Genomic DNA, 15,389 nt, shown 5'->3' with positions numbered 1-15,389 from the left:
TGGTTAGAGCTAAACTCTGTGGGATGGCAGTCCTTCAGGAGCGGGAGCTGGGTTGGCTACCCCTGCTCTAAATCACTTTCAAACTCATTTATATCTGGTCTACAGCTTGGCTGAACTGAGAGAGCGTACCATCGAGAGAGGGGAGGAGTGCGAGAAGGAGGAACGAAAACCCGAACGACCGCTCACTTCAGCCTCAGCCCTCTGTGCCCAATCAATGCTCTCGGCCCTTCCTCAACAGGAGATTCAGCGGATGATTCAGGAAGTCAAGGATCTGGATGAAGACACGCTAAGGGTGGGTTTAGCTCTGGTTTTATAATCATTGGAGCAATACAACAAAGTACATGCTGTCGGCTATTGCCTGGCAAAGATTAGTTTCATATCCTGCTATGCAAACCTGAATATGTATGAGAGGTGTGACAGATTAACAATCAGTTCTCTATAAAGAAACAGCATATTGAAGGTGCTATTAAAGTTCAGTGAGCTTTCTTTTGTGTTTTGCTATATTCTAAAGCTCACTTGCTAACAGGGTTGAAAAAAAAATCATACAACTCTTAGTCAAGAGTGTGACTTCCTGACCATGGTAGTGTTGCAATGTTCCTCTGGGGTGCATTTTGCTGCACTGTTTTGCATTTATGACTGTTTCCTTGATCAATAGTCAAACTAATATGTCTAAATTCCTTCATGATAATTGTGGAATTTAAAAGTGATATGCACTCAAAACCTTTACATGCCCTTAGACATAATGTGCTTTAGTGCTGTGGGAGTGAAATGCAGAAGAGGAAGTGTTGATATTTTGCAGAAATTTCTTGAAAGCATGCCAGGTTTTTCTGTTAGCTGTAAAAAACAAGGAAACAATCATATAAGCTGTTTGAAATGAGTGATTGGCTGTATTAGTCTGCAGGAGTGGATTACTTACCCACTGCCTTGAATCAAAAAAGCTTGTTGATTTCACTTGTTTTAAATGGTCCTGTGGTGTGACAAATTATTATTTTGTAAAGTATTCCAGTCTGTTAACTGATATTATGTGATAAAAACTGCATGCACAATAGTTTTCATACAATTTGAAAAATTATTATTAGTTTAACAGGATAGCTTCAAGGCTAACTATTAGCATACGACCCTCTAGTCCCTTGATGTAATTTGTATTATGTAAATAAGCTCAAAACACCAATGGAAACAAATCAAATGTTAGATCCACCTAAATAGTGTCACACAGCAGGACTGTTAAAATGAAACTTTTAATGATCAAAAATAGTTGAGAGTATGAGAGGTAAAACAAGATCGTGCCCCCTGTTCAGATATGCATATGTTTCCCCACAATACAGGATGCAAAAAGCAGTTTGTAAAAGGAGTAGTATGTTTGAATAAGCAGTTTTATAAAACAGGAGGTGAACATGAATACCCGCATTACCTGATACTTCCGTGGAGATCAAAGTGTGTATTGTATCTGATAGACACTTTACTATCCCATAAGGCCATGAGAGAAGAGTCGTCTCATCATTGATGAAGAACAGCGATGAGGCTGACATAATCAGTACACAAATTTGGATGCAGCTCTGGGATATTTGGCTCAAATCTCAAGACAAATTCAGTAGGTGTGCCTTAAAATTAGGCTTTGTATTTGTCCTCAAATACACTTATGATTCATATGGCTGCTAATATAAATTTGTATCCCATTTAGACCAGTGTCATCATTTGTGAGACAGTGCCAGATGCTTATGAGATTTTGACAAAATAACTATTCATGAGATTATTTTGTGCTATTCAACATCAGGAACATACTAGGGAAGGCTATATCTCAATCTCTCTCTCTCTCAAAACTGCATGATGTAATAGAGTGGGAACATGATCCAGCCCACCTGGAAATCATCAATGAGGCAGCTGTTCTTTACAAAGCGATAAACCCGTGTTTTCTAATGCAGATTGTTCTCTGGCATGTTCTAGAAAAACTGCTATGCTAAATGCATTTGAGTACTGACTATACAGCTACAGGTACAAAGGGTTTTTAAACCACAAAATACTCTATAAACAAGGCTGATTTGTATTTCTTGATGTCCATTAGCAACTGGAAGGCATCCAGGTTGTGATTCTACATAAAGAAGAAGGAGCTGGCTTGGGTTTCAGCATTGCTGGTGGTATTGATCTGGAGAACAAAGCAACTACAGTGAGTGACGGCTCCAAATCTCCATAAACCACACACCACAGCTCATCTACTTCACCTTTCAACAAGAAACACAGCCTATTGAATGTTGTCATCATTTCCACACACTCGTGTCGTTCAGACCTTGAAACACAAAAGAGGACCTTAGGCAGAATGTCCAAGCTTGAAATCTAATTCATGCTTCTGCTCAATTACAAATGGCACATTTGTGGCAGGGTTGACATCATTGACAATAATCGTCCCTTCTGACGTAGCTTTCAAATGTCATGTTTTTCATATATTTTTGCACACGAAATTTGCTATCTTTGCCAGAAGGGATGATTTTTAGTACAGAAACAGCTTAAATTTGGGTCTGTTCCTCACAAGAAGCTATCATATGTCTTTAATCTTGGCAGTGAATCATCCAATTTTGTTCAAAAACTTGGACATTCTTGTACATGTGGAAGCAAAAGAAAAAAATACTAGGTCAAAATGACATGAGGTTGAGTAAATGATGACAAAGTTGAACTGTTTCTTTAAGAGATACACTATTGAGACATTACATTAACACATTTAGAATATGCTTTTATCAAAAGAAAAAAAAATTCATTATAATAATTGATAAGTATATTCAATAATCAGTAAATCAGCATATTCAAATGATTTCTGAAGGATCATGTGACACTGAAAATTCAGCTTTGCAACAAATATTAAAATACTGTATTATTGATACAAAAAAATGCAGCCTTCGCGAACATAGGAAACTTCTTTCAAAAGCATGAAATATTTTTTATTGATAACAAACTTATGAACGGCGGTGTATCTTATAGGATACTATGAAAAAGATAGGTCGCAATTACCTATTATTTTTATTCTGTGGTGGAAACAAGCTTCCATAGGATACAGTTCCAAACCAGTGGTTCCACTTTAGCTGTAAATGCAAAAGCTAGAAAATGAATATTTTACAGTATTTTAAATAGTAATTTTATTCACTGTATGTGTATCAAATCATGTACCTTCAGGTTCACAGGGTGTTTCCCAGTGGCCTGGCTGCTCAGGAGGGCACCATTGAAAAAGGAGATGAGGTGTTGTCCATTAACGGTCAAACGCTAAAAAATGTCACGCACAGCGATGCCACGGCGATACTCAGACAAGCCCGCACCATGAAGCAGGCTGTGGTGGTGGTGTCCAAGAACAAAGAAGCAGAAGAAAATGGAAGCGCTAACGCTAATGAGTCTAGCAGCAGCGGGGCAGAAAGCAGCGTCACAGGTGGGCCAACATTACTGACGTCAGCACAGCGATGGCAGGAAAACTTTTGTCAACACTTAAAGGGATACTCCACTTTTTTTGGAAATAGGCTCATTTTACAACTCCCCCAGAGTTAAACAGTTGAGTTTTACCGTTTTCGAATCCATTCAGCCGATCTCCGGGTCTGGCGGTACCACTTTTAGCATAGCTTAGCATAGATCATTAAATCGGACAGGACCATTAGCATCTCTCTCAAAAAAATGACCAAAGAGTTTTGATATTTTTCCTATTTAAAACTTGAGTCTTCTGTAGTTACATCGTGTACTAAGACCGACGGAAAATGAAAAGTTGCGATTTTCTAGGCTGATATGGCTAGGAACTATACTCTCATTCCTGCGTAATAATCAAGAAACTTTGCTGGACCCGGAGATCGGCTGAATGGATTCGAAAACGGTAAAACTCAACTGTTTAACTCTGGGTGAGTTGTAAAATGAGCCTATTTCCAAAAAAAGTGGAGTATCCCTTTAAAGGGATAGTTCGGCCCTCACCCTCAAGTTGCTCCAAACCTGAATGAACTTCTTTCTTCTGCTGAACACGAGAAGATATTTTGAATAATATAAGTATCCAAGCAGTTGATGTACACCATTGACTTCCATAATAGGAAGAAAAAAAAATACTATGGAAATCAATGGGGTACATCAAGTGTTTGGTTAGCAACATTCTTTAAAATATCATCTTTTGTGGTCAGCAGAAGAAGGAAATTCATACAGGTTTGGAACAACTTGAGGGTGAGAAAATGATGACAGAATTTTCATTTTTGGGTGAATATCCCTTTAATATGGCATAAAAGGGATACAGAAATATGTTACAAGAGCTACATGATGTGTAATAAAAAAATAAGACTTGAGTCAAATAAAAAGCCCTATTTGAACTGGTCTAGTTTTCCCCTAAGGCAATGAATTCATGTTTCACAGATGTACTAATTCTGTCCATATTCAACACGTCAGATGTTCTTGCACAACTTTAGTAGAAAGAAGAGAATTTTTTTTTGTTGTTGTTGAATTTTAGACTTGAATGGAAAATAATTTTTTCAAAATGCTTCTAAATTTCTTGTGCCACCTGGTGGGCCTTCATTCTCGATTTAGACCTTTTTTGACCATTTTTTTTTGTACAGTTAACAGTTGGTGTAAAAATGGACTAATAATGATAATCAAACAAATCACATTTCAGTGGGTTTCATGATGTATCTAAATGTTCCATGTTAAAATTACTCCAAATAATTAAGACTTACATAATGCAAAAATATGTGTACATTCATTCTATGATTTAAACATGTCTCTTAGGGGACGATGGAGGTGAGGCTATAACAGTCGAGCTGGAGAAGAACGCGGGTGGAGTTGGATTCAGTCTTGAGGGAGGAAAAGGCTCCATTAATGGAGACAGACCACTAACCGTCAACAGAATATTTACAGGTGAGACTATGACTGAACCTTTATGCAAAACCCGCTCCAATATCTTACATTCATGATGACAAATCAGCAGATTCTATTCACATTTAATGTGCTGAATCATGAAATGGATGTAAACGTGTTAAATGCCCTCGTAAATACTGCAGTCTTACTGGTAGCTGAAATCAAAATAACAACATATTTAATAAACCAGCATGTGAATGACAGTGTTTCTATTCCGCATAAATCTCTCACGCTTTCTGTTAAGTTTTCTGATTCCACATGAGCCTGCAAATCAGTAACATAAGTCATGCAATACATACTGTCTTTTCTCTGGCAGGAAGTGACGCTGAGCAAAAGGGGCTGAAGTCTGGTGATGAGGTACTGCAGATACAGGACTCGTCTCTGCAGGGTCTCACACGCTTTGAGGCCTGGACATTCATCAAAGGTCTGAACGACGGGCCGTTTACACTCGTCATTAAGAGAAAAATATGCGAGTAGAGCTAAACTCCGTTCAAAAGCACTTGTAAAAACCCGAAAGAAAAAACATAACACATACTGGACTGCCGATTTTGAATCAACTTTAAATTATGCAAAAAAGGCATAATTATGCCGTGAGGAAATGCCTCCAATTTTTTCGACCAATGAGTTTAGTCTATTTTTCTTAACAGAGATTGCAATCCAAAAGAGCAATTTCTAACCAATTAAGTATTTTAGATTTGAGCAAGAAACATGCATTCACTATAAACATTCACATGACTTTTTAGGATTTTTCTTACCCTCCCCACTCTCACGAGTTTCACAATTTAAAAATTCCCTTATATTTCCAGGTTTTCCAAGACTGGGAAACTTGCTGGGATCATTCAGTTACGTTTATTGCTCCATTTAGCCATTTATGCATTTTGACAGTTGTATGACTTTCATATCTTGTATGACGTGTATGAAGTGCATGATGTGCATCACTGCATGATGTGGTACTACATGATCAGGAAAGTTTGTTTTTCTGAGCAGAGTCTTATAGCACATCGCTGTGCTGGAGTTGTACTGTTTCACTGTCACGATCAGGGATTCATAAAAAAAAAAGAAAAAAAAAGATTCTTGTCAGGTCTGCCTGTTTTGATGCAATGATTTGCACAAGCCTGTAAATATACACTTTCAGATATCACATTATATTTCTACACAATTTCACCAAAGCCGAATGTAAAGAACGTGTCATGAAGCGATCGAGGCACAATGTTTTCAAGAGAAAAACAAATGGACTAAGTATTAAGTATAATTTCAATAATAATTTTTTGTTTGCTTTGTCAAACGCTGCCCCTAACAGCACATCACTCTTGTTTTTCATCAAATGCAGAAATAATAAATACATTCATTTGATCATTTAAAAAAAAAAAATCTATTATCTTCTAACAGATTCCACCTTTGTCTTGTTAGTTAGGTATTTTTGGTTTCCCATTAAAAGAAAAGCCTTAATATATTGAAATGGTGTCAGAACAAAGATGTTTTAAATGTAATTACTTGCTAAGGTTTGTAATGTCCAAATAAAGTATGATACAAATGATAAATGAGGTCATCAATCATTTTTAATATCGAAAACAGAATCAAACAATGGGTTTGACAAAGTGCAATTTCTTTTGTTTTTGCTTTTTCTTTTTGGGTATTAACAAACAGTACACATATGTCCCATAGTGCAACTACACTGAGCAAAAACAGAGAAAAACATGTTTGAGATCAACAGGAAATGACAATTGACACAATTTTAATGCATATTTCAGGGTCTTATAATGCGTGATTCATCATTGCATGTTATTAGAAAGAAAACAACCCGTATCACTTTTAGTTTAGCGTCCAATTCTCACTATTAACTAGTTGCTTATTAGCATGCATATTACTAGTATATTGGCTGTTATTAATACTTATAAAGCACATATTTATGCCTTATTCTGCATGAGCATATTCAACATCCCTTAATCCTACCCAATTCCTTACTACCTTACTAACAATTAATAAGCAGTAATTAGGAGTTTATTGAGGCAAAAGTTGTAGTTAGTGAGAATTGGACCCTAAACTAAAGTGTGACCAAAAAAATCTTGACAAAACTTGCTCCGCCTCTAAAATGACAATTATCTGCCAGCATTCTGGTTTGTCCCCCCCGCTTTTCACGATCCATTCCAATCAATTCCAGATGGATAAAATCAATTGCCTCCAATCAAAATGTTATATTCAAAATACTGTATGTCAGTTTACACAGAAGTAAAATGGTTTGCGAAACAACATTCCATGTCGACTTCAACAAAATGAAAAACCCTTGCTTGACAGTGGAGAGAATTGACATGATTCCTAACAGAACAGAAATCTGTGTTTTATTAAAGGGGTCATATGATGCTATTTTCAAATATCATTATTTTGTGTAATTGTGTAATATGTGTGAACATGCTTTAAATGTAAAAAAAACACATAGTTTTTCTCATACTGTACATTATTGTAGCTCCTCTTTGCCCAGTCTTTCTAAAACGCGTCGAATTCTACAAAACCCCTCGTACTGAAAAGCGCAGTGTGCTCTGATTGGCCAGCTGATCCAGTGCATTGTGATTGGCCGAACACCTCAAGCGTGTGTCGGAAATGTAACGGCCCTTACCACAATCGCGAGCTTCAGCTTCCAAAGCAATTATAACTAGTTAATAATGTCGTCAGTTTTACCATATCAGTCGGATTCTGAAAATGCAGAAGACCAAGCTGAACGATCGGGACCAACTTTGTAAGCGTGACTTCAGCAGAATGTTTCACAGTGTACGTTTTTCATTTGAAACTCTTTCTTTTCAGATACAATGTTATGACCTTGTACTCTCCCACTGTACACACACACAAACATTTTATTGTTCTGGAACTGTACAATACAATACGTGTTCTGTTCTGTATTGTGTTGTAAATAAATCTTAACCACTGATTCCTAATTGCATCCAACTTTCGCATAGAAACAAACAGCGTCTCCCCACGAATTTCCACAGTGACGTATGTGAGGGAGAATCCGATCGAGCCGTTTTAGCTCGGTTCTGCCTTCTCTTTTAGATAGAATACATCTTTTTGTGGAAGACTTTGAGCTTTGTAACTTTGCAGATCTTATACATGCACATAAAACAGCTACATAACACATTAAAGAAAACAGAAAACATTAAAATGCATCTTATGACCCCTTTAAAATATATAGATAACTTTGCACAATACTACTGAAGGCAAGCACCTTGCAAAACAGATGTGTCCCCAAAATAATCCTAAAATGCACTAGAGAATTTTGCTCATTTACAGCATATAAAAATAAAAAAAGCACAGAACACATCTCCAGGCCATGAGCATGCGTTCACAGTCATTTCAGTGATGGCATATAGGCATAAAAACACAAAGTACCGATTGGCTAAGACATGTTTTAGGATGGACAATCGTGCAGCTGGACACAAAACGGGCAAACGGTAATTAAAGAGGTAATAGTCAACAAACTAGACATACAATACACTCTGTTCTCTCTGAGGTCAGTCGTATCTGTGACATACATAGCATTAAACAGTACTTTTGTCCATGTGCAGTTTAGACAGATTACAAGCAGAAATGTAAAGCCAAAATGGGATTCATTTCTCCTAATATGGGGAAAAAAAAATGTTTTTTCCATGCTTTTTTGGAATGTTTTAAAAGGCTTGGGCAAAATCCTGAATTGTCTCTGAATTTAAGAATTCCTCCGAAAATCCTATCGATTTATGAGCGAGAATTTGAATTGAACTGGCCATACCCCACATGATTTAAATTTGAATTAAATGATACATTTAAATTTGAATTCAAATGACAAGAAGTGATTAACATGCAAAGTAATTTAACACAGTCAAACAACAGCAGAATTCATTAGTCTAACACAACTACAAAATGTAGACCTTGGGGAAAATGAGAGCATTCTGGGTCATTCCACCAAAGGTCCATCAAATGTGTACAGTAAATTAATATTATTATTGCAGCTAATTTATTAAATATGTATTATTTTACATGCATACATACATATAGTATACATATATATATATAGAGGGCTGGGTATCGTTAATTTTTTTTTCAATATACAGTAGTCAACATTTGAAGTGGATCAAAAGCTTTCATCAAAGTTATACATGAATTTTGAACAATACCCGTTCTTGTCTTAGGACAACTTTGATGAACTTTTTTGAGCCACTTCAAATGTTGACTACTGATAAAGATACCTTGATTTCGATACTGGTTCCTGAATGATACTTTTTTCGATACCTATTTTATAAAATCATTTTTAACAAGATTACATACTACCAAAAAAAAAAGCTTTGGTTTATTTTTTCAGTTTGTTTACTTTTTTTTACAGACTCAAAGACTCATATAGGCCACTGGGGGGCGGAATATCTGCCTTGCGCTCAATCACACGCATAAAGCTTGCTGCAAAGCACTGGCAAAAGTAGCCTAATGATTATGAATGTGTCTGGAAAAAAGACATTTCAATTGTTTATTAATGGTGTTTTCTGAGTCAGTGTTGGCTGCAAAGATGAAGTTGACGTTTCTGACTTGTCATCTCCGCAGTATAGTGAACATGCGTGAGCCTATAGAGAGAAATGCACCTTTCATTTGGATTATATAATCAGAGATTATTTGTTTTAGATTGGTTAGTTTAAAAGTATACATTTCAAGCTTTCTATATGCCTATTTCTTATGTCTGTGAGGAATGTAGCCTATAAGGTGAGTTTCAGTTAATTTATGTGACGCCCTTCAGTTTATCTTGTAGTCGAAGACAAAGCAACTTTCTGCTCTTAAGTTTATTCCGTGCACTGTCAATTGCTTCATCAGATTTGTCGTGTTGCCGGTGTTGTGCTGAATTTCGACTGCCTGCCAAATTATTACCCCCCTCGTTGAAGTCGTAACCTGATTGATTGCCTAATCTTAACCCCGCCCCTAATCCTAACCCCTCCCCCACACCTAATCTTAAACCAAGCTAATACTAAGGGGGTAATAATTTGGCGGGGTCAGAAATCGGCACAACACTGGTCTTGGCAGCAATTATCTTGTCGCAAATATTGCATCGCGCGCTGTTGGCATCGAGCCTAGTGAAATGTAGCCACACTTTTGATTTTCTACATCTATTGTGGTTGGGACACTACAGCCTCACGTGTGAGCCACGACTCTGGGTGTACCCGGCGTAAACTAGTGTTTTTCCTTGATGCTTTGCCACAGCCAATAATGCTGCATGCTTATTGGCTCACTGACGTTGATACCCAGCCCTATATATATATATACACACACACACACATAAACACACACTTTTCATTTTAAATTTAATTCAGGTAATTGTCAACTTCCATGAATTCGAATTTGAACTCTGCATCTTGTTCTCTACCTCAATTCAAATTCAGGAAATCTTTTGGAATTGTATTCATTTTTAATTACTCTTGATTCCACTCAACCCTATTCCATACATGTGTTATTTGTTTCTCTTAAAAAGATGTATGAAATAGCTTTCATCCATTAGCATTCCCAATTGCCTCAATGGCAGTTGCTCGGCTGGCTGGCACAGAACACGGATACTTTTGAATGGCCATCAATAAAGAAAAACGCTTTATACTGGTTACAGAATCACCAGCAGGGGCTAATGGGGTCATGCTAACCAACTAAACCTTGAACCTTTGCGTTGCTTTTTTTATCATCATATCACAACATGCCTCATTCGGGCCTTCTTTTGTCAGTCTCAAACATACAGTACACAATCTCAGTTATGCTAACCGAGAACAGCAGCAAATGCAGTTCTTCAAATGAAATGTCTGAAGATACTCGTCTGTCCGTAAACATTGAATTGCAAAATCCATTTATGCGCAATAATATCACTATTCAAATATAGAAAGACTGGGTTTAAGACTTGTTTCAGACTTGTGATTTAAATGTCAAACTCAAGCATCCATCAAGAGCTCAGTTATTCAAATAAAAATGCAATCTTTAAACTCAGACAACTGACATCAAATATTTGACTGAAATTCTAAAAACAGCTTATTAAAAGAAGGCTTTGTTCCAAAAACTAGTGAACTGCCTATTTAGGCCAGACATCAAAGGCGAGCTCCTGACAGCAGTTTCAAAAAGTAAGCAGCAACCTTATGTTGCCTTCTAAGATAGCTCCATCTAATGCAGCGTTGCATGTTACTGCACATGTTAATGCTAAGCTTTATTGATATCAATTGTGAGTCGAGTCTCTCTTTTGTTTCATGTAGCACTATTTGTATGACACACACAAATCAGTAGCTTAGTAGAAACTATGTTTGCTAGGTTATTTTAGGCCATTTATGAATGAAATTATTTTCAAATTTATCATAACGCTACATTATGGAATCACACCATTCCCCTGAAACAAACTGACTGATAAAATGTCATTTGAACGCACTGCACGTCACTTTGGATAAAAGCATCTGCCAAATGCATATGTGTAAATGTCTGTTTTTTTGCGATAGTTCCTCATTTGAATCACTAGTTTTCAGAATTTATGAAAAAACATGGTAAAGAAAATGTTCCAGTTTTCTATACCTATAAAACGGTCTGTTCAAGTGTTTGGACACGGTACTGTAGCTGCTGGAAGAATCAGGAATAAGGTCATTTCACTTCCCACCTAAAGCTTGATTAAATGCAAGGTGTGTCAAATTATCAAAATATTCACATTTATGATTAAAGGGGGATATTTTCTATAAAGTGTCAGGAGCTATTTCATCGATTTTACAGCTTTGGTCAGGTTGCTGTAAAACTCCACCATACTGGTGGGGAAAAATGAATCGACAACTGAACGAGGAAGTAAACCTCCAAGATCAGTCTGGAAAAAGCTGAACAGCTGCGTTTTGCCTGGTTCCCTACAGAGAAAAAAAAAAGGTATACTTAATCTTTTTTAACGCTACTGAAAATTTTGAAATGCCATTTTGTCACCATCTGCTGTCTTGTATTTAAATTACATCAACCCAAGATGCTTGCGTTGAATGGCATGCTTATCTTTCTGAGAAACTTACCCAGGAACTGGAACACAAAAACAACCACACGGGTGGTTGAAGCCTCTGACATAGCCGGATTGAGGAGGGCAGTTTGGATGGCTTACGTTGGTAGCTAGAAAACAATGAAAATGTGATTATCAATAACAGCATTATTAAGATAAATACCAAGTCTTATGTCAATGGAAAAATGATGCCATTCAAAACAAGTTTTTGAAATTCTGCATGAGAATAGTGTCAGATTCAAATCCAATTAAAGGAGCATACCGTTTGATGACACTGTGCCATCCTCATAGCGTTTAATGGAAATTACATCAACAAAATCTCGAGGTGATATAATGCCCATAGCAGCCGAGGGCGTGACGGTTCGGCAGATCAAAACATCCTAGGCAATGAAAAAGAAGAGATTTAGAAAGGTATAAATCTGCCGTTGTACGCATCAAATCATTGCAATGCCATGTGCATCAAAAAACATCTCATTAAAGGTCTTATTAAAGGTCAAGTTTCACTAGCGTCACAAAATGAAATGGAAAAAAAAAAATAATGACTGTTTTCAAACAGTATCCCAGACATTGATCAGACAAACTCCTCCAAACTCACGCCATTGGTTGAGCCAATGTTGCTTTCGGGCTGGTTTGTAAACTCAAACAAATAGGTCGATGTTTTGAAAGCGCCATAGAACCGTTGAAAGTGTTTTAACATTAAAAGTACAAGCATGACCTTTAACAATCCAAGTAAGAATATAGAAATAGCTGAAAGGAGGAACTGGTCAGACCATGAGATTTAACTCAATAATCTGCTTTCATATATTTGTGTTTATCTTACCGCTGACACCTGCTCAAGCAGCTCAAACTTTTTTATATTAGAATCCCATTTTACACGAAGTCCATTGATTTCAGGTTTCAGGCAGTCCCACACTTTCTCTGGACTGCCATTGACAATCCCCTCCCCTTTATACCTGAGAAACCCAAAGAACACACAATCACTGCTCATGCATACTGGACAAAGGTTAATGTCACTGCTGTCATGTTTGCACATGATGTCGACAGTATGTGAATGCTGCAAAAAGATATCATGAAATATACAGATTATAATGTAAATGTAGATAAAACGCAAATGTAAAATACAAATACAAAGAAAAACTATGTATAGCACAGTGATATGCACTATACACGATGTTTATTATTACAATATTACACATTTTTTAAAGATTGCACAACACTGTTTTTGATATTGCGACATGATGGAAATTACAGCAATTTTTTAATAAAAATAAAAATGTGTACACTAGTGCAACTGATGGGAAGATGGGAAGTTTTCTGAGAAGGGGACAAGCCTAAAATAATGAAATTCTGGTGAACCTAATGTTTCACTTTCTTGGAAAAATGTAATTGAAGAACAACAATGAAAGAGAATTAAAGCTTTTGTTGATAAATTTTAAACGGTTTACATAAAAATATAAAAATAAAAGAATAAAAAAAAAGGAATCATGGCTAATATTTCAAAACATTTAATTTTGAGAACATATCCTCAAGGCCACAATCATATCTTTAAGTTCTTCTATGTTTCCTTTTCTACAAATCCAAGAAGTCAATAATGACCCTAATAGAAGCCTAAAATCTAGTGATAATACTAAGTAAACATTTGCCAAGTGAAATACTTTCTGAGATCTGAGAATAACTAAAGCAACGCATATTCAACATGTTGAAACTCTTTATGATCATTTTTTAATGCCTGATAGTATGGGCATTGATCTCATTCTCAGACTAAATTATGTTCAATTTAGTGAGTGCACAATATAATATGTAACAGGGTTGCCTGCCACTAACTAGAACACGAGCAGTCAGCACATATGACGTCACGATGACAAATATACAAGATCATGTAATGTACAATATTTTATACTTACACATATCCCGCGAATTCACAAGAGGGTCTCCAACACACCACAACATCATTCTAGAAAACAAAAACAAAACACGTTTGTTTAAAGACAAACCACTGCTAAACAAGAGACAAAAAAAGACACTTCTGTTTAATACTTACAGTTTTCTTGCATGTTTTCCATCCGGACTCGTCTTTTTTGTAGCTCAAAAGACGATCCTCCACTGATCTGGCCGTGTGCATATAATCCATGACGATGGACAGTGTATAGTTTTATTTGATATTTTATTGGCTTGTCCTCTAACAGCACATGCATTCGAAGCGTTCGCGAGCGACCGGCAGCAACCTTCTACTGTAATAGCGTAGATCACACAATTTACCTTCGATTCTTCCGAGATCTTCGTTCAATTCATTCAATATCCATAAATTAACAGTGGCTACAGTTAAATCCTCCAGTTTCTGGTATAACATACAGATGTGTTCAGTTCATTCATTAGTTTCAGATGATAAGGGTGACTGTCATCTTGACTGAACGGCTGCGACAGATAATAATCAATACAGTTCTAGACATGAAAGGAACGCTTCAATTACACATGCGCGATCAAAATAATAAAAAGAGATACAATTAACCCGTCTAATGCCACGAAATCATCATAATTTTAAAAAGGCTACTTCCTTAGTCCTGGAGAACGTCAGACAAATGTTGCATTCTGGGAACTGGAGTTTTCTGTGTCGATCCTACAGTAATGTCCCTGTTGCCGCACGACTCGCTACATATTCAAATATTATAAATTTAAGTGAATATGAGGCAATTTTAAATAATTACACTATTTTAGTTTGAGCAGATGTTAAACATTAGTGAAGTATTACCAATAATTTTGATAAATGTTTAACAGTATTTTATAGAAAAACATTAAATCCATTATAACCGTTAATAAAGTTACAGAAATCAGAATACCAATACTCCAAAAGGTGGCTAAAAATGAACTTTATGTTGACAACCGCATCTGAAATAATTTTGAAAATGTCATGGATCAAGAAAAGAACATTAATCGTAGCTCTCGTGCCTGAATGTGAGAAAATATTTCTGAAAGAGTTTCATTGTCCTTCTGGAAGTACTTCCTTGTATTACAACACAAGCATATTCATAACCCTCATGGAAGCAAATATGGACTTTTTTTTTTTCTTCTTTTTTTTTCACATATCCTACTTTATGCCAAGACTGTAACCACATATTCAGGATTGTAAATAAAATAGTTCAGAAATGTAATAATTTATAAACTGGCAATTGAAAAACTTGCACAGGCAACCTCTTAATCTGAATATTGATATTCAAAGTGTTGAGGTAACCATAAGTGCTTTAGAGGTGCTTCATTTGTATCAAGGCCACAACTCTCACAGAGATTGAGGGGGAAAGTGTTCAATAAGGGTTTTTCATTGGCTGACTCTAAATGTATTCATTTAGTACACACCCGATCTTGAATTCATGGTTACAGCCTTGATATGGATAGTGGAGTCCACAAATGTCCAAACAATATAATTTTTATATCAGATTTAATGAAAATCTACAGATACATGCAAAGTACACTTATACAGTTTGGTCATTTATTTGTGCTTTACTTTACATGGCAAACTGCAACTTTTATAGGATAA

General features: G+C 36.3%; 2 protein-coding genes across 2 annotated transcripts in view; one reads left to right on the top strand and one right to left on the bottom strand.

The window, feature by feature from the left end:
* Nucleotides 1–6,401, top strand: part of il16 (interleukin 16) — a 37,892-nt gene extending 31,491 nt beyond the window's left edge. The window contains exons 18-22 of the mRNA XM_084403622.1: nt 106–292; nt 2,063–2,164; nt 3,163–3,409; nt 4,732–4,860; nt 5,177–6,401. Coding sequence (XP_084259748.1) covers nt 106–292; nt 2,063–2,164; nt 3,163–3,409; nt 4,732–4,860; nt 5,177–5,337 — 826 coding nt within the window. The 3' untranslated portion in view covers nt 5,338–6,401. The remainder of the gene's footprint in view (nt 1–105; nt 293–2,062; nt 2,165–3,162; nt 3,410–4,731; nt 4,861–5,176) is intronic.
* A 3,753-nt stretch (nt 6,402–10,154) lies between these two features.
* Nucleotides 10,155–14,470, bottom strand: stard5 (StAR related lipid transfer domain containing 5). Its single transcript, XM_084403623.1, has 6 exons — nt 13,899–14,470; nt 13,762–13,811; nt 12,678–12,810; nt 12,120–12,237; nt 11,874–11,967; nt 10,155–11,720 (listed from the first exon to the last, which is right to left on the bottom strand). The coding sequence occupies exons 1-6, from the start codon at nt 13,986–13,988 to the stop codon at nt 11,576–11,578; spliced, it is 630 nt and encodes a 209-aa protein (XP_084259749.1). The 5' UTR covers nt 13,989–14,470; the 3' UTR covers nt 10,155–11,575.
* Nucleotides 14,471–15,389: the final 919 nt, after the last annotated feature.

This window comes from Rutilus rutilus (genome assembly GCF_951802725.1).
Source record: "Rutilus rutilus genome assembly, chromosome: 3".
Taxonomy (NCBI): Eukaryota; Metazoa; Chordata; class Actinopteri; order Cypriniformes; family Leuciscidae; genus Rutilus; species Rutilus rutilus.
Note: the sequence above shows the minus strand (reverse complement) of the source record. Positions and strands in the feature narration are given on the sequence as shown.

Bases quoted from the DNA above. Each gene is read 5' to 3' on its own strand.
- stard5 (XM_084403623.1), bottom strand. From the start codon at position 13,988: ATGGATTATATGCACACGGCCAGATCAGTGGAGGATCGTCTTTTGAGC. The intron at 12,811-13,761 runs GTAAGTATAAAA...TGGGTTTCTCAG, and splicing joins TGTGAATTCGCGGGATATGT to GTATAAAGGGGAGGGGATTG. The intron at 12,238-12,677 runs GTAAGATAAACA...TTCATTGCCTAG, and splicing joins TGCTTGAGCAGGTGTCAGCG to GATGTTTTGATCTGCCGAAC.